At 32.5% G+C, this 22,859-nt stretch overlaps 1 protein-coding gene and 2 pseudogenes across 2 annotated transcripts; all 3 read left to right on the plus strand.

Moving 5' to 3' along the window:
• The first annotated feature begins 3,504 nt into the window (after positions 1–3,504).
• On the plus strand, positions 3,505–5,365 carry LOC149577565 (chitinase 2-like). The gene is made up of 2 exons (XM_089789720.1): positions 3,505–4,077; positions 4,197–5,365. Exons 1-2 carry the CDS (start codon positions 4,011–4,013, stop codon positions 5,033–5,035), a joined length of 906 nt encoding a protein of 301 aa, XP_089645846.1. The 5' UTR covers positions 3,505–4,010; the 3' UTR covers positions 5,036–5,365.
• Positions 5,366–8,101: 2,736 nt separating this feature from the next.
• LOC149577566 (basic helix-loop-helix protein A-like) lies at positions 8,102–15,005 on the plus strand (annotated as a pseudogene).
• A 180-nt stretch (positions 15,006–15,185) lies between these two features.
• LOC149577567 (chitinase 2-like) lies at positions 15,186–16,453 on the plus strand (annotated as a pseudogene). The gene is made up of 2 exons (XR_016353360.1): positions 15,186–15,265; positions 15,384–16,453. The product of XR_016353360.1 is annotated as a chitinase 2-like (transcript).
• The last annotated feature ends 6,406 nt before the right edge of the window (positions 16,454–22,859 follow it).

Raw genomic sequence — 22,859 nt, forward strand, 5'->3', positions numbered from 1 at the left:
TCTGTTTCTTTTCGTCATATCCCTCACGAATAGAACAGAGTAGCAGATTGTTTGGTGAAGTGGGCTTCAGAGAATGTGGATAGTTGGGATATTAGTGGAAGGGATGAGTTACCTTTTGAATATCATGGGATTTTTGATCAGCTGTTAGTGGAAGATAGGAATATGTAGTGTTGTTGTGGGCCTTTGGCCTTTGCTCTATAATTTGGATTTGATTGAATAAATTTTTACCCCTTTTTCAAAAAAAATTTGAACTAAAATTCAATATATTTTATTACATTGAATCTATCTTTACAAAGAGAAATATACAAATATATGGTTTAGCATTTTATATTATGGTCTTAAAAGAGGTAAGATATAAATTTTGATTTCCATACATTATGTAAATGTCAAATAAATATTTGAATTGTCTCAAATGCCACATGTTTACTTTTCTACCTTTTCAGCTACAAGCTCCAGCTCCTCAACATGATATGTAACTCCATTTTCAGGATTCAACATTTGTACAAATTTTTTAAGTGATTTGGCAATTGTCGATTTCAAGAAAATGAATGCAAGTAAAAGAAGAACTTATTGTCAAGCTTTACAAGTGGCCATTTTGAATAAGGGAAAACCTACAATGATTGTATGACATTCCATGTGTTTAAGCCTCCTTACATAAAAATTCAGCTCTTATAAAAATAGTAGCAAAAGAAGAATGTTGATCTAACTCCAATATTAAACAAAAATTAGAAAGTTGCATTTGTTGTGAGGAATAAAGTTCACAATAAGAAAAATAAGTTTCGTTTAATAAATTTTTTTTAATTAATTCATAAAAATATTAATGTTAAATACCATCATCAATAAAAAAATCCAAAAATAAAAAAGTAATCTCAAAAATTTGGTTTTGGCTATACAAGGATCAAAATGCACTTGCATAACTAATTTGTTTATATTTTTTAACAAATTAACATTCATATAAAAATTTATAATTAATTAATAAAAGTGCACTTTGACCCCTATATAGACAGTGCCCAAAAATTTAGCCTATCAACTTAATTTATAATTCCTACCTCAAATTCATGCTATAAAATAATTGCATAATATAACCAAACAAATCACATTTTTCATCTTATATTAAAAAAATCTAAATATTTCTAATTTGCTCCTATGTATATCTTACAATGTTTGAGTGGGAAGAACCTTTAAAAAGAGGTGAATATGTTCCTTAGGAAGCTATAAGAGAAATAAAATAGAGGCTAAAGGAAATAAAAATATAGACCAAAGGAAAGCCAATGAAATGGTCTTCATAGTTCAGACGTGTGAATCATAAAATACAGCATTCTTTAAGTTCTTAAAAGTTAAAGCAATGTACAAATAATTGAAATTTTTATAAATAAAGTTTTTGTTATTATAAAATTAATTTATTAGCCAAAATTAATGATTAAGAGTACCCCATAACCAATAAAAGGAATATATTAGCAACACTGTCTCATTAGTAACTTCCCAAACCAAATTACTATGTGATATTGTTGTTTTACATATGATTTGCTACCATTCTAATTTAACAGAACCAATAAAATTAGTACAGCTAACTAATTCATAGAGAAAATCAGGAGATGAGATACAAGGAGTATAAATAATCACATAAACCAGATATAAAATGTAGTCCAAACAAGTATTGGCAGCGATAGAGAACAACATAGAAACGATAAATTGAAGTCTGAAGAAAGAAAAGTCTTAAATCCTTAAGTCATAAAACAATTTGCCAAAGTCATAAACTTGACATTATAACACTCACGTAATAAAAGTAGTTTTCATTAACGCTATAAAAGCCAGTATTCAATGCCAAACAATCCTAAAGCAGAAAGAGTATCACCTGTAAAGGTCATCCCCTAAAATGGTTTCTAGAACAACAAAATTTAACATCACTTTAAAACAAAATGCTATGCTAGAAGTTACGGTAGATAGAAAAAATAAAGATCCCCTATCACAACCACAAAAATGATTCAATTCTGAGCATTCCAGAAATAATGGTGATATCAATGACAAAGTCCATAGCGAACAGGCCAAGACCTTCACAATGTAAATGATAATTTATAAATTATATAAGTTTAACATAGGGAAAATTATAAACTTGTAGAAAAAGAGACAAAAATTAGTAACTTACCCTAAAGATTGACAATGGTAACAGGAAACTGGAATTTAAACTTTTTTTTTTCTATCAACAAAAAATCAATATGACCGCAAATCGATAATAGAACTGTATTGCCCATTATATATTCATTCACACAACTTCTAATTTGGTAATTTTCCTTTGGTTTGGATAATATATGAAAATTGTAATTCTTTAGGGACGAGGTTGTCCTCTCCGGAAATGTATTTCTGAATTTTAACGAAAATTTCAGTGTGGCTTCGTACTGATTTCATGATTAATAATCAGAAACAATACAAAATTTGAGAAGATTAATGCTGCTCGGTCATGAAATTCTAGATCTAACTCCACTTTTCACTTCTATTATGCGATCTGTTCTTCACCAAATCATTGGGCAGTTAGATTTGAGTTTGAAATAAATATCTGCAATCTTAAATAAACATATACTCTAGATTTCAGCATGCGTAGTTTACAGTTGAGCTATCTTTTAGTCTTAGTTAATTTATGTGAAGAATCAGCATGTACATTTACATGCATAGTCATGTTAGTTTTAGTTATCTTGGTAAAAGTATTTGTAATCCTCAATAAAGTATGTCGTGCATGCTTTCTTTCAGGTTGGATGCATGAGTTAACTTATAAATTCTTAACATTAGGGAGTCTACGCTGGTTGGAGTTTTATAACAAACATGTAATTGTATTTGTTTTAAGAATAAGTTGTAATGAAAAATACTGTTGTTCTTGCCTCAAGAAAACACATCATCCTCTGCTTTTAATATAACAGAGTTAGTTTATTTTTATTTTATGTATATTATTTCTATCCTCTTTCTGTGTCACTGTTTTGAGTTTCTAAAAATTTGTCGTTGAGTATTCACTAATCTGAAGAAATAAGAAATTTGTCGTTGAGTATTCACAAATCTGAGGAAATAAGAAATATGAAAATTTTGACTTTCTAATGCGTTTTGTCCAGAGGATAGCCCGTGCCATTCCTTAATGCGATAAAGCCGTGCATGACTTATGTCCAAAACATGTAGCAAGCCGTCAATGTAAAAACGTGAGAAAATTAATTGGTCAAACAAGGATAACACTCCATCAAAGCTCTAGAAGAACGTCTTAAGAACAATTCAAGTCAAGATTTCCACAAAACTTGTGCACTTGAATAAAAGATTTGAGCTTATCACCTATCTGGTAAAGCGAGTGGTCCAAATTTCCAATATTGTGAGGTATAGATTCACTCCACAGAGCTTGGAGTTCACGAACACCGTACCTTGCAACTTTCTGGACAATAAATTCAAAGCACGTTAGGCAACTTTTTCCCTTATAGTGCCTTCGAATTAGCAATTCACGAGATGTTCAAAAGTAGATGTGGATTGACATGGCTAGCACTGAGTTGAGTGTTGGCGGAGTAATTTCTCCCACCTACCCACTGTCCACAATCACAGACAAACAGCCAAAAGCAGCAGGCAAGCAGTTGTCATTGGCAGTCTTCAGCCGTCCAAGCACAGGCCAACACACCAGCCTCACCGTCCTACAGCATTAAATATGCATTTGTGTATAAATATAATGGATTGGGCCTGTGATCAGTAGAACCCATTTTGGATTTCTCATTGTGGATCATTAGTGGATAGAATACTGTAGCATTCTAAGGATTTGTAATAGATTTTAGTTATGTTAATGAGATGAAGTATTGTAGTACAGCTTGATGTCTTTGTGTTTTGCTTATTGATTTGAATGTTTATAGTTGTATTCGTGTTTGTCTTTGATCCACTCTATCCACCTCCTTCAATAAGAAGACGCATCGAAACAGATAATATATAAATTACATTGGCTCTGGTGTTTGCATTAACAAGAAAGAATTGAATTGAAGAGATAACTTGTTCAAATGGCTAATCTTGCTTCAGCCCTTCTGCTCATGCCGTTTTTTATGCTGGGTTTATTCGGATCCATGGGTGAGAAAAGCTAATCATGTTCTGCAATGAAAGAATAATGTTTTTAATTAGGGTTATGAATTGTTTATTATTTAGTCAGAAGGAAGATATATCTATTGAATTTGTGTTCTTCTATGCAGGTGCAGAGGTATTCAGAGAATACATTGGGGCCGAGTTCAAAAATGTCAAATTTTCCGACATGCCAATCAATCCTGCCACGCAGGTCGACTTCATTCTAGCCTTCGCCATCGACTACACCAGGTCGGGAAGTTCACCCACAAACGGAAAATTCAACATTTTTTGGGATAAATATAATCTGAGCCCAAGCGCCGTGCAAGCCATAAAATCCCAACACAAGAACGTCAGAGTGGCTCTCAGCTTAGGCGGTGACAAGGTTGGAACTGTTCACGTCCAATTCAAGCCATCTTCTGTGTCATCATGGGTAAACAACGCCGTTTCTTCTCTCACAGGGATAATCAAAGAATATCATCTTAATGGTATCGACATCGACTACGAGCATTTCGACTTTCCAGATCCCAATACATTTGCTTCCTGTATTGGGCAGCTCATTACACAATTGAAGCAAAACAAGGTCATCTCCTTCGCCTCCATCGCTCCGTTTGACGATGAGAAAGTGCAGTCTCATTACAGTGCTCTGTGGAACAAGTACAGCAAAGTGATCGACTATGTGAATTTTCAATTCTATGCTTACGGTTCGAGCACATCTGTCTCGCAGTTTATCAAATATTTCAATGCTCAGGAATCTCGTTACAGTGGTGGGAAAGTGTTGACCAGTTTTACAACGGAGACAATTGAGGGTAGTGGAGGATTGTCTCCTGCCAAGGGTTTCTTTGACGCCTGCAAGATGTTGAAGAATTCGGGGACGCTCCATGGAATCTTTGTGTTTTGTGCAGACAGCTCAAAGTCCGGTGGATTCAAGTACGAAAAACAAGCTCAGGCTCTCCTCCAGGGATCCTGATTTGATCTGGGCGGCGCATCGTATTTCTCAACCTTATTTTATGTTTACTACTTCTGAAATAACGCATGGGGAAATGACCTGTGCTTGTGATGTCGACAAGCACTTGAATCAATGTTGTGCGACCATAAAGCAAGGATGAGTTCGGAATCTAAATAATGGAAGAATAGTCTCTCCACTATGTAAATAAATAAATAAACAATGATTTAATATATGTGGTGCGCCTTACAGAATGAGGAAAGGTTCGAGGAGCACTAGAGCACTAAGAGTAAGCTCGCTTTCAATATAATCAAAAAAATAATTTTATATTAATATAATGTTTTATTGAGATTATATGTTTAACTTGTGAGAAATAAGTTGTGATGTCCTATTGTTCTCTTGTTTTTTTTAACTTTTTGATTGGCATTTGGTTAGTTGTTGGTGGATGCGGCTATCCCCCATCTAAAATGTACATTTGACCAAATTTCAAAAAATTAAAAACATCATGGATTATTCTCATTTGATTCTCATGATCTGCATAGTTTGTAGTCGAAAACAACAAAAAAATTGGACAAAAAATCACTACGTGAATTTGGAAAAAAAGAAGTTTGACTATGTTTTGTCTTTAGTACATTTTGGATGGAGATTAGAAAATGATATAAGAAATCTAAGTTTTTAATTTTTATTTTTTAATTCATCTGAGTATTGAATTATCTAGAAATGTTATAATTTTTGAAAAAATATTTGTTTATCTGGTTTTAGTGTGATTTTGATAGTGGTTTTATTCATTGACTAATAAATATAATCAAATAAAATAGTTAAACTTGATGTCTAAATTTAGAAAGAAAAATGAATTCTTTCCTATTATAAATATGTTCATGGGTTTGTACTACTTAAGTTGATCATAATTTGAATATACTTCATTTTTGTGTTGTCTTTAAGTTATTATTCCCACCTATAAATAGGCAGAGACTATAGTTTTCAATTGTTCAATTTGTATTAGTTGTTGTTTTGGAATGCGTGAAATTAGAAAAATAATATTATTATCCTAAGGTTGTTAGAATATTTTTTATTAAGATGAGCTTTTAATATTTAATATCTTTTTGGTCATTGGTACCCATCCATTTTCCTGGTAGTATTTTACATTTCTTGCTCTAAAAATTAGCATAGAAAAAGGTTGTAGCATGTGTCTTCCAGATTTTCTTGTGGCATTGTGCATGCTAGACAAATATTTCCACAATGGCTAGGGTTTTCTAGTTCATGACTTTGACATAAATTTGATGGTAAATTGATTGAATAGAGATGGGGACTATTTTAGTAAATTTTTGGAAGAGGGCGAATTGGGGAAGATGATCATTAGGCGACTAATTCTCATAATTTATTTGTTGTAATTTTTATTTAACTGAGTTGCAAATCGAATGTTGTAAGTATGAATTTTATTTAGGTTTTGATTTGAAACGCAGGACATTTAAGCATCCAAAAAACATTAAGGTTTTTTAATGAGTTTGTCTTGACATTGAAGTAACTTATTTCTTTATTCAAAGAGAAAAACAACATTGAATGTCTGCAATATTAAATCTTTTAGTACTCTATAGTCAACCATAGAACCTACAATTGTGCAAGACATTCAATTATATCATATGATTGTATACTGAACTTTTTATTATAGTTTCTTGAAACTTTAACTTTGCTTACACATTCACAAGAAGAATCTTCATCCTAATGCATAGATTCTAATTGCATAGTGCTTAAAAGTACAAACAATAACCTTTGACATTGCTTTCCATCAACAATGGTATGATACTAACTACAACAGACATAAATTATTTTTTGAGGATTTTTAATTATTTGGTTTTATTATTTTTAATTGCAGAGATACATTATCCATAGACTCTTTCCAATAGCCTTCAACTTTGTTCCTATATTACATGATATTGTAGTTATTAATACTACTAAAATTGCTCCAGTTACTAAAATTGTCTGGTATCTTATTAATTCTTCACATGACAAAAGCATTTTCTTAAATGGTGATTAAACATTCTCCTAACAACCAATAGCATTGTTTGATCTATTTTTACCCAGCTATTATAGAATGTTTACAACCAAAAAATGTCTGACCTTTAACATTCCCCTCTAATTTGTAAGCGTTGGTAGACCTCCATTGGCCAAAGGAATAGTAGTATAGATTTTCAATTTCTCTGTGCACAATACGAGGCATGAGAAGTTGCAATAAGTGATATCTAATTTCAGATTATTAGTGAGGTCAAGTACATACAAAGGCATTCTGGTAGCTAGGAGTTGTTGTATCTAATAAAAATAAATAAGAATGTAGGTACTAATTGCATGCCACACATGTAATACAATCGTGCCATATGGATAAATTTCAACACAGGTGTTGATGAGGTAATATTATTTTCAATAGGTGGTTGAACTGTATTTTCATTCTTTTTTACTGGGCCAATTAAAATGCTCATAGATTGAATCTATATCTTATTTTTCCATTATACTTTATGATTGGGTTACTAGTTTTTTAACTAAAACTTATATTAAGAAAAAAATTTCTACTCTTCGGATTGGTCTTGTAGAAGGCTTACAAATGTATTTCTGTATAATGATAACAAACAAAATATTATTATCAAAGCGGAGGGCCGATTGTTAAAAATGCAATTATATTTTGAAATCACTCTTTCCAAGCACAAGATGACAATATGTTAGGGGTCCACATGCCTTATTTAAACTTTGACACTTTACATACTACTTTAAACATGGTGAAGGTTGAGAAAAAAAGGGGAAAGAGAGCAATACATGGTTATTGAGAAAGCCCAACCATATTTTCAAAAAATGAACATATCAAATTTGTTTTGGGTGAGGCAAATACAAATATCTTGGTTTTGTGGAGAACACAAGCAAGGCTATATGCCATAGAGAGTGATTGAGTGCTTCATGCATGGAATTTTGTTGCAAATGACATCAATTCAGGTATCACAATCTAGTTCCTAGGTTTAAATTCAACATAAGATTTTGTTGTATAGATTATGAAATAAGCAATACCCAAACTGTTTTGATCGCAGGGTTTATATTTTGGTGCAAATGGTCGTATGTGGACAATTTTTCCCAAATTTTGAAGATTTGTTACTCCATTTGCAAACATTTGATAGAAAAGATAACACATCTTGAAAACTATTCTTAAATTGTTGGTTCTAAATTTTCTTTGGCAGGTAGGAATGATTCCTTACAGATTCTATACAAGTAGTAAAATGGTAAGCATGTGAATGTAGATCCAACCTCACTTGAAAGTTGGGCTTAGATGCAGGAGGAGATGAATCACAAACTACAAGCATCTAATATTTCAAGTGAGTGTATATCTTAGTCCATTGTTGACCCTTATCTATGCAATTATTTAGAGCCTGAGATGCATGCCCTTCTAGGATTGTATCAAAGTTCAAGTGGCTTTGTTGATGCCATCCTAGAATTAGCACCTTGGTCATTGGATGACACTCACTATTCTTTGACATTTTCCACTATACTGGAGCAACAAACCAATGAAATGAAAAATTTGGGGGCAATTAATCCAAAACCAACTAAAACTGGGCACCCACAACTTGTTCGTTAGGGTAGTTTACCAAATGGAAAAGCAGTGATTGCCCTCCAGAGTCTACTAGAAAAGGTCCTGCTTGGAATCCGTTATTTTCATAATATATACAAAGACAAAATTCTCCTTGTTATCATGAAAGATGACATTGATAGCAACGTTTTCAGTCACAAAATTTGTAGGATGATCTAGGAATTAGTCATGTACTTGTTGAGTAGAAGTGAAGAGAAAAATAAAATGAGAAGTTTTTCACTCTCTGATTTCTAGTTCCCTTTGTATTCTTCATTGGTAGAGCTTTTGTTATGTTTGAAAGAAATATGACTATAAATTAAATTTTAGCATTTGAAAGTTCAAACCTTCTTGAAAAAAGATAGTTTACTTGCATTACAAATTTTTCACTAGAGAAACTGTACTTAAAAATTTAAAACCATATTTTGTTTTTGAACTCATCAACAAGTCTTAGTGTTGTAGGCTTTGGAGGGCATTTTGTTTAGAATTTATAGTTTTGGAGTTTTTTTACCCATCTGAATTCAAAAGTTTTGCTAGTTTTCTTTTTTAAAGTGAAATAACTCTTTCACATGGATATGAATTCATAACCAAGATACACAAAGGTTGAACACCTTATACCTTTTACTAGATTTCTAGAATGTACTTGTGCATCAAGGATTTGAAAATCCATTTGCTTAAGCATGTCAAAACCTATCTCTAAAGATTCAAGAATTGTTGTATTGCCTTTTACATGTAGTTATTATGTCAAAACATATGAATGCAAATGGATAAGGAATCAATCTTAGAAGATGCCATAGAATATCTACAACAACTTAAGAAGCATATAGAGGAGTTGAAAACTTCTAGCAAATGGAAATAGAAATTGGTACCAAAAATTTGAATTCACTAAAGCCGTCGTGCGTAGATGATAGAGTAGGAAGACATGATGGAAACATAAACAAAATGCAATGTTTAGATGGGGAACTTAGTTGGACCTTAACAGACACAAAGCCACGTTGTAAATATTCAAGACTGGAGAATAGGAAATTCTATGATCTTCAAGGATTCCATATAAATTGTTACACACCTTGAGATGTGCAGGTTTCTCTCACCAAACAAGATAAGGTTTCAATATAGATACACTGTCCTAGGAAAGATGCTTTTCTCCTCAATTTGTTGCAGAATTTGGGTGCTCTGCATTTTGATACATATTATGTCCAATCTTCAGTGGTGGTTGATATGTTTCTTGTGGAACTAAAAGGTAAGGTTTGATTCCTCCACTTTTGTGATCTTAAAATCATAAATAGTATTTTGAGACAAACTTAGTATCTAAAGCTTGCCAGAATTTAGTGTTGAGTTGCGTAGTGAAGTTTGGCTCATGTTTAATGTAGGTAATTTCTGAAATAACTTACATCATGGGCTTAGTTTGTGTCCACTATGTCATTTCTGAAATATTTGTTCTTGGGGCTCATATCATTAGCATTAATGATTTTTTTTTTGTAAACTCAAAATGGAGGTTTTTTTTAGCATTGAAAACTTTAGTTAAGTTAGTGTCCTAATTAGCATTGTAATTAGGACATCCCAAGGCATCAATGTGACTTTGCCTCAAGTCACATCTTCTTAAGCCTCTATTTTAGTAAGAACTAGTGTCTTTATTATAACTTCCATGTTTCATATGTAAAAATATGCCTACATGATCTAAACAATAGGCACACAATTATGTCCCTTACGCAACAATCTTTCTCTATAATCTATTTGCGTAAGAAGATCAATCTAGTCTTACACTGTGACCAAGACATTGTATATCATGGAAAGAGACATCATGGGGCTCTATTGTTAGTGCTAGCATTTTGAGTATAGCTTTCATGTCTCGAGTGCAATTCTATGTCTATAAGCTAATTACATGAATAGACCATGCTCTCCACACACTGGCTATGTTTGTCAGGCTTAAAAAAAGATTAATTTGATGTTTGATAGTTGTTTGAATCAATAATTTTGTCATGATTATTCTTCTTATCCTAAGATTCTACTTCTTATCAACAAATCTGAATGGCTTGGCTTGCAATGAAATTAACAACGAGCCTTTTGAAACTTAGTGCTTGAAATTGAATCATTACATTTCCTTTCCTTCATTTCTCCAAAAGTTAATGGAGCGAATCAAAAACTGTTTTTCGAAAGATAGGAACTTGGCTGCTGTGCAACTCTTTTTTGAATAGGGACAGTTGTTGATGGTTAAAATTTGTCTCCTTAGTTCAAAGAGTTACACTATCAAACACATAATTCTTGAGAGCTCATTAATAGTTGTGGTGAAGAAAGAGAGGATTTCTTTGTTAATCATGTTTTAGAAATTAATTTTTGAATTTTAAGATTTTTTTAGAATTTTATAATATTTGGTTAGTGAAAAAAGATTAGTTTAGAGAAATACTTTTATTTAAATCATGTAATAGTAATTTTTTTCTGCTTTAAAATTATACACTTACTATTTTGTATTTTTGAAAATTTTAATTTTTCAAAATAACATTTAACATTTGTCTAACATATTATTTTATTGATTTCAAATAATTTATGGAGGTTGAATCTCTTTGAGCTTTAAAATCAACTATTTATCACTTGTTAAAAATATAATTTTGAAAAGAATCAAATTATTTTTAAATATAATCATATTAGTTTTCTTCTCCACCAACTTAAATACATGAATTTTTCTAATAGTAATCCATTTAAAAATCTAAAATTCACTCTAGAATATTGAATAGTTTATAAAAATATTTATTAGCTATTTTATTTTTAATTTCCCTTCTTTTTTTCTTTTAAAAAATCTAAATAATACTTTGTTTTTAATAATATTTCATTGAATAGTCTTTTAGACCTTATAAATTCATGCCCTAGCACTTTGATATTTCTTGTCATTTTTTTGTTTCTATGAGGCTTAAAGTATGGTACCTTCAACATTCATGCTACTTATTGTGAGCGAGTTTGTCTCATAGAAATAGATAAAACTAGATAAAAATTATGAACATTGTTGTGGCATCTAATAATATAGGAAAAACCCTTTCTTTCAATGATACTACCTTCTATCCAAATTTAATATTTGTTTTATTCTTAAAACATGTTTCACCTTAAAATCTTTATTTTCTATCATTTCTTATAAAGGTAGGATTGAATTTGTATGGACATAGAAATAGATAAAACTGAATAAAAATTATAAACATTTTTGTGACATCTAATAATATAGGAAAAACCCTTTCTTTCAATGATACTACCTTCTATCCAAATTTAATATTTGTTTTATTCTTGAAACATGTTTCACCTTAAAATATTTATTTTCTATTATTTCCTATTTTCTATCATTTCTTATAAAGGCTGGACTGAAGCTCTTCGAAGCTCTTGTTTCATTTAGTTTTGACTAAGATATTAATTTTTTGTTGACAGGTTAAAAATTCTACTAGGGGCAACCTGTGAGCCTGTAAAATGTAAAACTTCCATTAAACTAAGGGAAAAATTCCCAAATATTGAATGTTAGTTTATTTTTATATGTTTTTACCTATACCACATGCTAAGAGCATGAGGAGTACATTTACAATGGTTTTTGAGATGAAAGAAGACTGATATTTCATATGCATTAATCAAAATTATGAAGATTTCCAGTTTGCATATGTGAGTAGTTGATAAAATTGGAAGGCATTGGTTTAGGATTATCAAGGAGGTTTAATGGGGATCTTAAATACATTATATAACTTTGAGAAAAGATCTGGTGTGTCTCTTTATATGAATGTCCCTATGGAAGTGATTATTACAATCATAATAGTAGTGTGTAGAATGTTTGTAAAAAACACTATAAATGATTTTGATTTAACATTGAATAAATGTAAAAGGTATTCCTAGATGTGTTGTCATCCTAAAAAAGTAAAGAAAGCATAAGTATGCCATTTTTATATTGGGTTCATGCTAGAATTTGTGACCATCCTAGTTGCATCTCAAACTAATAAAATTATGATTCTTATATGTTTTGGTAAATTTTAATACTTTTTATGCAAACATTAGATATTGATGTCATATAGATGGAAAGAGGATTGAATCTAATCTAAGGAAAGAGGGGATAAAGTTCACCTCCAAGCGACCCTCTATAAGAGCTACACACAAAATCCAACCAAATGGAGAAACCATGGGAAATTATAGAGAGAATGGTGTAGAAATGATGAGACAGTGTTTGTTCAACATGCCAAGCATAAGGCCTACTTGGTTGTAGCCATATACATTCAATTGCAATTAACTAGCTTATGGTCTTGGGCTTAGAGAGATAAATATTTGTATTTTCCTTCTATCTAACTTCATTGTTTACTTTCTAATCCTACATATCTAATTATATAGCTAGCAAGACCAAAACTTGGCCTGCTAGGAAACTTATTACAAATTAATGGTCCTACCCCAAAGGAGAATTCAATGACCTTACAAACAAGCAAATAAACTTTATTGGGGAAAAGTATAGGTCCATATGTGATCCAAGAATAGGTTCCCAAGTGCACAGAACACTAGGATATCAAACACAACCTTGTCGAAGCCAAACTTGCATGTTACTCGAGCTACCAAGAAAATAGCACACCTCAAACAAAAAGAAGGATATAACTCCGACAAATAATGGAATTAGATTCTGCAAGCTTAGGATCGAGATGAATGATAGGTCCACATTAATGAGTTAATTGTGTGAGATGGAACATGAACACCAATAACCATTCTTGAAAAAGAAGACATGAACAATAAAATTAAATCTTTTTGGCTGATTCAAGATTGCAAAAGTAACTAAGATGCTCCTACATCAGAATCTAATTTTATTTTCTCCAAGTTTGACTCATTTTCATTGACAATCTAAAGAATACTTTGTAACATTTATTTATGGTTGACTAAGGACCTAAAAATTTGTGGGTGGGTAGATTAGTCTTTTTTGAACAACTTTATTTGTTTCTAGAAAAAATCATTTTGTGATTTGAAAGGTCATATAAACCATTTTGTAAAAATTGTGCTGTTTATATGGTTTCCTATCACCATTGTTAGAGGAAGGTGGTAAAACTTTGTTTTATGTGTATTTATGTGCTTGGCGACCATGTATGGTTTGGAAATGTCTCATGTATCATTACAAATGTTTCTCAATGTGTTATATTGCATAGTTTGAATGCCCAAATCAAGTTTAGGCTTGTAGCCATTTGTTGGGAAGTATGCCCTTTTGGCATTATATTATTTCCAAGTTTTCTATAAACCTTTTTCCTATCCATCAATATTGACTATGATGTTAGAAATAATAGTCCACCAAGATAACTGGGGGGGTTGGGGTGGGGGTGAATTAGTTATCAAATTAAAACATTTATCAACCTTAATTAATCTTAACCATTCAATCAAAGTAAACAACAACCATACCAAGATGTACATACATAATTATACCAAATACATTAACTAGGGAAATCATTGATCAAAGGGAAAACCCTGATGGGAATGATGCCCACAAAGATATACTGATATATATTCCTTGTTAGAGGATGAACCCTATTACATGTCTATAAACACATTCAGTACATAAGAGTCCCTATTAGGAGACTTTGAATCCCTATTAGGAGTTGTGCCAATCTTGTTAAGAGTTGGAGAAGATAGAAGGACACTATCTAAACAACTTCTGGGGCAAGATCACTAAACTCACTATCCAACTGATCTCTTAACTATTCCTTGCAGAATAATTGTTTGTACTATGCTTTAACTTCTTTCCTCTATCCTATCAACCAGACCAATCACTGTCAGACCTTGTAGACTAGGTCACGAACCTCATATCCAAATATCAAACCTCATATCACTAAATAAAACCTTGGCAATGAAGTTCTCTCCAACTTCTCTATGCTTTACTTATCTTTGCATTCCAATCTTCATGCTTCTTGCAATCATTCGTTCATCCATACATAACAAAGGAAAATGTGCTTCCTTTATACCAAATCCATAAAATAATTCCCTAAATTGGTTATTACACCTTCTTAATTAATTACTATAGGACCTCATTAAGAACACTTTACACTTAACAATAATATCAATCAATCATCTTGTAACTTGAATAACTTTCCATAAATGTGTTATGATGAGTGAGCTTAGCCACACCATCGATCAAAGCTTTAGAACAACGCGGAAAAGAATCCTTAAAGTCGAACTCGTAAGGTACAGATGCGCTCCAGAAAACTTGGGGAGTCCATGTACACCGTTTCCGATAGTCGTTTGTACAGCAGATTTACTCTACAGCATATTTACTCTACTCAGAACTTTTTTTCTTTATATATTTGGTGGTTAAAACTCGCTTTTAAAGTAGGCTATTTGAAGAAACTTTTGCTTTACGTTTCTGGTCTCGAACATGCTTGTACCACGGTCAACACGGTTTTATGTTGAGAAGGTGCGCGGTTGTATAAGAACTTTTATATCTTACCAATTGACTCAAATTTTGTTTCAACCATTGACTCAAAATTACTTTGAACCATTCAACTACACAGTACTGTCTAAGAATTACAAGAACAGCTCAACTCAAATAGATAATAAATTACATGGGTATTGGGGGTTCCACTGCCCCACTTCACTCTCACAGTTTCTGATACAAAAAGCTGCTCTAATGGCGAAACTGTACTCAGTGCTCAGCTCATCCGGATCAATGGGTAAGGAAACCTAATGTTCCGCAATGGAATAATAAAAGTTTTTAAGGGGGTTATGAATAGTGGTTAGTCATATCGAAGGTCTTTTTACATGGAATTGAATTCAAATACTCCTGTGCAGGTGCGGAGGTGTTCAGGGAATACATAGGCGCGCTATACAACGGCGTGAAATTCACAGACATGCCAATCAATCCGGGCACACAAGTCGACTTCATTCTCGCCTTCGCCATCGACTACACAGCATCAAGCGATCCCACAGATGGGAAATTCAACATCTTCTGGGATAGCGAGAATCTGAAGCCATAAAATCCCAACACGAGAATGTTAGGGTTGCGGTCAGTTTAGGCGGTGACACTGTGGGAAGCGCCTACGCCCAATTCAAGCCATCCTCTGTCACTTCCTGGGTTAGCAACGCCGTTTCTTCTCTCACGGAAATAATGAAAGAATACCATATCGACGGAATCGACATCGACTACGAGCATTTCGACTTTTCAGACCCCAATACATTTGCCGAGTGTATTGGACAGCTCATTACACAATTGAAGCAGAACAAAGTCATCTCTTTTGAGTCAATCGCTCCGTTTGACGATGAAGTGGTGCAGTCCCATTACAGTGCTCTGTGGAAACAATACGGTAATGTGATCGACTATGTGAATTTCCAGTTCTATTCTTACGATTCGAGCACAACTGTGTCGCAGTTCATCGAGTATTTTGATGCTCAGGAGTCTCGTTACAGCGGTGGGAAAGTGTTGGCTAGTTTTACAAGTGGTGGAACTAGAGGGCTTTCGCCTGCGAATGGTTTCTTTGAGGCGTGCGAGACGCTGAAGGAGTCTGGGAAGCTCAGTGGCATCTTTGCGTGGTGTGCAGACAGTTCCTTGTCCGATGGATTCAAGTACGAAACGCAAGCTCAGGCTCTGCTCCAGGGATCCTGATTTGGTGCTCTCATCTCATTTGTAATCTTAATTTTGTGTTGTAATACTTTTAAAATAAGTACGAATGGGTAAATGGCATATGTCCATGGCGTAAACAGCCATTTGATATATAAATTTGCAGTGTGGCTTTAGTAGGGTAATTTCTTAGTCTAAATAAAAGGAGGAGGATACTGTTTGTGTACTGTGTAAGTCATTTAATGTTTGTCTCTTGCATCGTATGGAATATGGACGACTTTCAAGGTCATTGTCTTTGGTCTTTTATATTTTGTAAATGTTTCGTTTTATAATGAGAGTTATTGAATATCTATTTCGTAAATATTTTGTTTAATTATGAGAGTTGTTGAATATTTAATTTAAATGTAATTTTATTAATAAAGTAAGATTATGAGTGGAGAATAGTTGATGTGGAAATGAAAGGCTACCATTTGGATATATTATTTTCAAGTATTAAAAATTATGTTCCTACTTCAATTTAAAAATCGATGCAATAGATTTATTATAAATTAATGTAAAAATAATAAATAAGCTAAAATAAGCTAAGATAAGATAAAAATCAATTAACTTGTCTTCTTAACTTCATGTAATGATTAAACAACACATTATATTATCAATGACTAACTTATCAAGTGCCCATTGTAATTCCATGATACTTAATTTCTATTTCTCAACAATTTGACTAGCTTACCTCACTATCTCTTCTTAAATCCTCTTCATCAATCAAATGATATGGCACTCTATACTGTTAATAAATGTCATGCCAATAGGATTGACATCAATGACAACATAATAATTGTTCCAATTGTGGGTTCTAGTAATCTCCCTCTTTGGCAATGATGTCAACACCTGTAATTACCATGCAATCCAAAATCTTTATTATGGCTTCTCTAAACTTCTATTGTCGGCTCCCTTTGTGTTTGTGTTCTCTCTTTCTTAGTTTCATTCGAATTCTTATCTATCCAATCTCTAGATGCTCCCTCCAACATCAACTGTCTTCTTCATAACAATTTCCACTCTTTCTTTTGAGCACATACTCTTTCCCAATCATATCTCCCACTTTCTGTTGATGGTAACTACACAACTTCTCCCTCTTTGACAAAAATGCCAAAGATACCATTTTCATGTTTTGTACCCTATATATATCATCCTTATGTCATTGCTCTAACTAATATTATTAGTTTACTTCTCTTTACATTGACTCCTTGTAGTCACATCTACTCATGCTTCAATTCATCCTTTCACAATCTTTAGGCAGATCCTAAAGTGTGACTTCTTGCATCAATGTGTAAGACATTTTGATTATAACAATTGATTCAATAGTGCATCTCTTCACAATTTTCTTTAGGTAGGAGAATGACCCCTAACTTACCTCTTAAATACTCAAACGCATCCTTAGGTAACACCTTTGTAAATATGTCAGCCATCTACTCTTTTATGTTCACATACTCTAGCCTCACTTCTTTGTCTTGTACCAACTCTCTCAAACAATGATACTTAATCCCAATATGTTTAGTCTTAGTGTGCATCACAAAGTTCTTTAATATGTTTATATCACTTGTGTTATTACAAAATATCACAATAAATTTAGTAATCTCTTCCTTTATTTCTTTCAACAATTACTTGTTCCATGCAATATTTGAATAATTAACTACTGCAAAAACATATTATTTCTCTGCCGTGGATTGAGAAATACTATTCTACTTCTTTCTTGTCCATGAAATCAATCTCCTTTTAAGAAAGAAAATAGCTCAACGTGTAGTCTTTCTATCATCAATGCTTCTTGCCGAGTCAACATCTATATAAACCTCTAGTTCAAACTTATCATTTTTCTTGTATCATAGTCCATAGTCTTTTGTTCCTTTCCAATAGATTATGATCCTTTTTAATGCCATCATATTATTTTTTCCAGGATTAGCAAAGAATATGACAATAATTCCAACTACTAATGCAATGTCAAGTCTACTATGTACAACACATAACAATTTTCCAATCATTGACCTATATAATGTTTGATTCACCTCTGCTGAATCATCATTCTTTGATAATTTATGTCTAGTCACCATAGGTGTTCCAATTAGCCTCAAGTCTTCAATTCCAAAAGTTTTTAATATCTCCTTGATATACTTGGATTGTGTAATGTAGATACCTTTCTTCTTCTGATAAACTTGTAATCCAATAAAGAACCTGATCTCTCCAAACATTGATATCTCAAATTCCTTCATCATTTCATTAGAAAATTAATTTCACAACAAATATTTTCCTTGAAATATGATATCATCAACAAAAATGTCAGCTGGCAATAGCTTACTTGTAGATTCACTTTTCAAGTACAGATTGCTATTGTCATGTTAGTTCTTACAAAACTAATTTTCACCAAACAATTTTCTAACCTTTCATACCATTCTCCAAGGGCGTGTTTCAAACAATATAATGCCTTGTGTAACTTAGATACCATATTCCTCTTGCTAGGATCAAAAAATCCTTCAAGTTGTTCAATGTAGACTTTTTCCTCCAATATTCCATTCAAAAATGTAGATTTGACATTCATTTGGTAAAATTTGAATCCTTTGTAAGCATCATATAAAATAATAGTTCTCACTCCTTCTAACCTTGCAACTAGGAAAAAATTCCCACCATAGTCAACTCCCTCTTGTGCATATCCCTTACAAACTAGTCTTGCCTTGTTCCTTGTGACTTCACCTTTCTCATTCATTTTGTTTCTAAAAACCCACTTAGTTCTGATCACATTCTTATCCTTTGGCTTAGGTACCAATGTCCATGTCTTATTTTTCTCAATTTTTTCAAGCTATTCATTCATTTCTCTTTTCTAATATTCATTCTCCAAAGCTCCTTTGATTGATTTGGGCTCAAAATCACTTGGTAATAATGTATCATTCTCTAGTCTTCTTCTTGTCATGACTCTTGAATCTTTGTCTCCAATAATTTGATTTGGTGTATGATGTCTTCTCACATAATTTTCCAAGATAGGTTGAGGTCTTCTTTCTCGTTGTTGTGGTTCACTTGGTTTTGCATGTTCATTTGCATCTAGTGTATTCTCCTACAACTTGGATTCATCTATTTGATGTTGGGAGTCTTTGTCTATAACTCAACTCCTATAGCCTGAATCTCGGTACTCTCTTGGTGCTTGGCACAACTCTTTTGCTGAACCTCAACAATGCTTGGCTTCTCATGCTTTGTAGCCACCTTTTCTAGTTTAGGTAAGGTGTTAGGTTCACCTTCATAAATTTTTGTAGTTTTCAAATTTTTTCTTGCATTCTTCATCATTCTTTTATGCAAACTCATCATCTCTAACATTTTCACTTTCCGCGATTTTGTTAGTGTTAGAATTCAAACACTTATATGACTTTCTTTTAGTGGAATATCCTAGAAATATACCTTCAACACTCTTTGCATCAAGTTTTACTTTTCTCCCATCTTTCAATAGATAACATTTTCTTCCAAATATTTTGACATAACTCACATTATGTGTATAACCATACCAAAGTTCAAAAGGTGTTTTATTTGTAACTTTTTTCACTTGAACTCGGTTTAGAGTATAGATTGCCATACTTACAACTTCTCTCCAATACTTTTGTGAAACATTCTTCTCCATCATCAATGTTCTTGCACATTCCATAATTGATCTATTCCTTCTTTTAGCTATTCGATTCTATGGTGGAGTCCTTGATGCACTCATTCACCTCCTCTATCTGATATCATGCACTTTAGACTCTTTCCTATTTCCTTTCCAACTCTAGCCAAATACCAGTTAAACATTTGAAATGCATCATATTTTTCTTCAAAAAATATCATAGCCATCATTCTAGAAAAGTCATCAACAAATAGAATGAAATATTTGTCACCATAATAGCTTTGCACTCCAATAGGACCACATAAACTAGTATGAATCAAATCCAAAATATCATTAGAAGAATAGGCCTTGCTCTTGAAACCAAACTTTGTCATTTTCACTATTTGACATTGTTTGCACATCACTTTATCAGGTTTTCTTGATCTTGGTAATCCTCAACTCTTTTCATCTTACTAATGCTTACCAAATTATCAAAGTTCACATGACATAGCCTCTTATGATAACTAGATATCTTCAAATTTGCAAATAGACAAGTATCTATAGATAGGTTTAGATAGGACAAGTTACCTCTAATTTTCTCTCCACGTCCAATTAGTTCACTAGTAGCATAATAGATCTTTTCCTTCTTGTTTTGGAATTCAACTCAGTAGTCAGAATTGATCATCTATGCCACACACAAAAAGTTATATTCGAAACCATCAAGCTAATATACATTGTAACATCTAATCTTTTCATTCAATATAACTAATCCTTTACCTTTTCGCATAACATGGTGCATCATTTCCAAACTTAACACTACTTTCATTATAATGTTTTAGCTTCTCAAACTTACTTCTATCACTAGTCATAAGATGTGAGAAGCCGCCATCAATTATCCATTTATTATTCTTATTCACATATGAATTGAAGTTTTCTCATCTTCATCAAAATCATCTTTCATTGCAACGTGTATACAAATTCTTCACCATGATCATCAAAATTTACAATTAGAACCATCTTGTCCAACAATGTAGAAAGATTTCTTACCTTTATCTTTGTAGTCTTTGTTACTTTGGTTATCTCTATTGTCTCTCCTTCCTTTATTCTTGAAGTCTTTCATTTCTTCCTTCTCATCTCTGTTAGGACACCTTGCAGCAATATGACCAACCTTGTTACATGTAAAATAGAAAATAGGGAGTTTACCTTTGTCTTTTCCCTTTCCTCTAGGCATTATTTTGGCCAATAATGCTTCAAATTGATCAAGATCTTCATTTGATTCACTATCACTTTCTACATACTTTCTCTTTGATCCATTAAGGGTTATTTAATCTTTAAAAGAATGTTTGACACTAGAAGGTGGATAATTATCAAAATTTGATAGTTCAAATGCTATGAGTCTACTAACTAGACTATCCAAGGTCATATCATTACTAGGTGTACATCTCAACTCAAGATGTATTGTAGAAACTCTAATAGCATAAGTAAGAAGTAAAGTTCCCAATGCCTTTCTTATCATGGTATCTTTAGGTATAATTCCTCTAATTCCTCCAACACCTTTAATAGTATTCACCACCTCTTTCATTCAACCATAATAGTATGCAATAGTCTCACCTTCTTTCATTCTCATATCATCAAACTTTCCTCTCAAGCTTTTTGCTATAGCTCTCAATATATTTTTGTCTCCTCCATGGATTTGTGCCAACTTATCCCAAATTTCATTAGTAGTTGTGCAATCCTTCACATCATAAAATTTGGCAAAACTAAGGGCTGCTGCCAGTTCAATCATCATTTGGTTATGCTCATGCTTTTCTTTCATTTGTTCAACTAACATAGTTCTTGGTACCTCAATGTATTCATTATCGAGGTAGTATGGTGTAGAATGTCAAATACCAAATAAATTCAATCTCATCATGTTTTGCCATGCTGGTAAGTTCTCCTTGTTCAACTTGAGAATCTCTCTCTTATAGTTCTTGATCTTTGATTATAGGTTCCTTTAAATTTTCCTTACAATCACCAAAGATTTGATACCAATTTTTATAATGATTAGAATAATTGAGGGTGGGGAGGGTGTCAATCATTTATCCTTAGGTCTAGATGTACCAATTCAAATTTTAACAACTTCAAACAACTTAATCAATCTCATAAAACAACTTGGTCTGTATAACATATTATCAACAACTTAATATTCTTTAACTCTTTGTTCCATCTATATGTGTGCCAGTTAACAATAAAATGAATAAATATAGAATATCATGCATAACATAAAATTCAGCCTTCGTACCCTACGAGATCTTACTTTTTATTCTTTTATAGTTTATTGGAGCTTATAGCAGAAATGTTTGTAAGTGTTGCTTAGTCATTTCTCAATCATTTCTGCATTTTTGTTTAAGGACTTATAGCACTGTTAATTTGGTTATGAACATTATGTGTTTTTTGAAGTTTAAAGTTGGTATTAGTCAATTAACTAGGAGGTTACCTCCAGCTAACCTACAACCTATTTTGTGCTCTATGGCCAACGTGATGTCTTTTTGATTACTATCTAATACTTAAAAAATAAATAAATTCACACAAGTAAATAACACTTTAACACTAGGATTTAACATGGAAACCAATTTAGGAAAAACAACCAAGTAGCATGCTACCACTTTTTCACTCTTTTGAAGTGAGCTCAGTTAAGAGCCAACCCTATTAAAGGTTACAAAAGACACTATTAGGTGTGACTCTTGTTAAATGATTTAATCACCTTGTTATGAGTGGACCTATTAATGGACTTTGGATCATTCCACTAGAATGTCACCTTGATTAAAATATTTACAAAATGACTTTTAGGTCAACCTTGATTAAAGGATTTTTACTTCTATAATGGCTAGAATGTAATAGTAGGTTTGATACGTAAAAAATAACCCACTTTTCAAATTTAGATCTCCATTCACTCATCTTCTAGTCCATTGATTCACTTTCATTATCATCTCCATCACTGATCTTCTTGGCATCCCTTCAAGCAATCACTCTTCACTTTTCCTTTGCTTCTATGCTCTTCATAGTTTCTCCTTATGATTTCCAATAAATAATGAACCAACCTTAGAAATATCTCTTA

Source organism: Cupressus sempervirens, chromosome 1, assembly GCF_028749045.1.
Source record: "Cupressus sempervirens isolate cs-2001-9-10 chromosome 1, ASM2874904v1, whole genome shotgun sequence".
NCBI classification, from domain to species: Eukaryota; Viridiplantae; Streptophyta; class Pinopsida; order Cupressales; family Cupressaceae; genus Cupressus; species Cupressus sempervirens.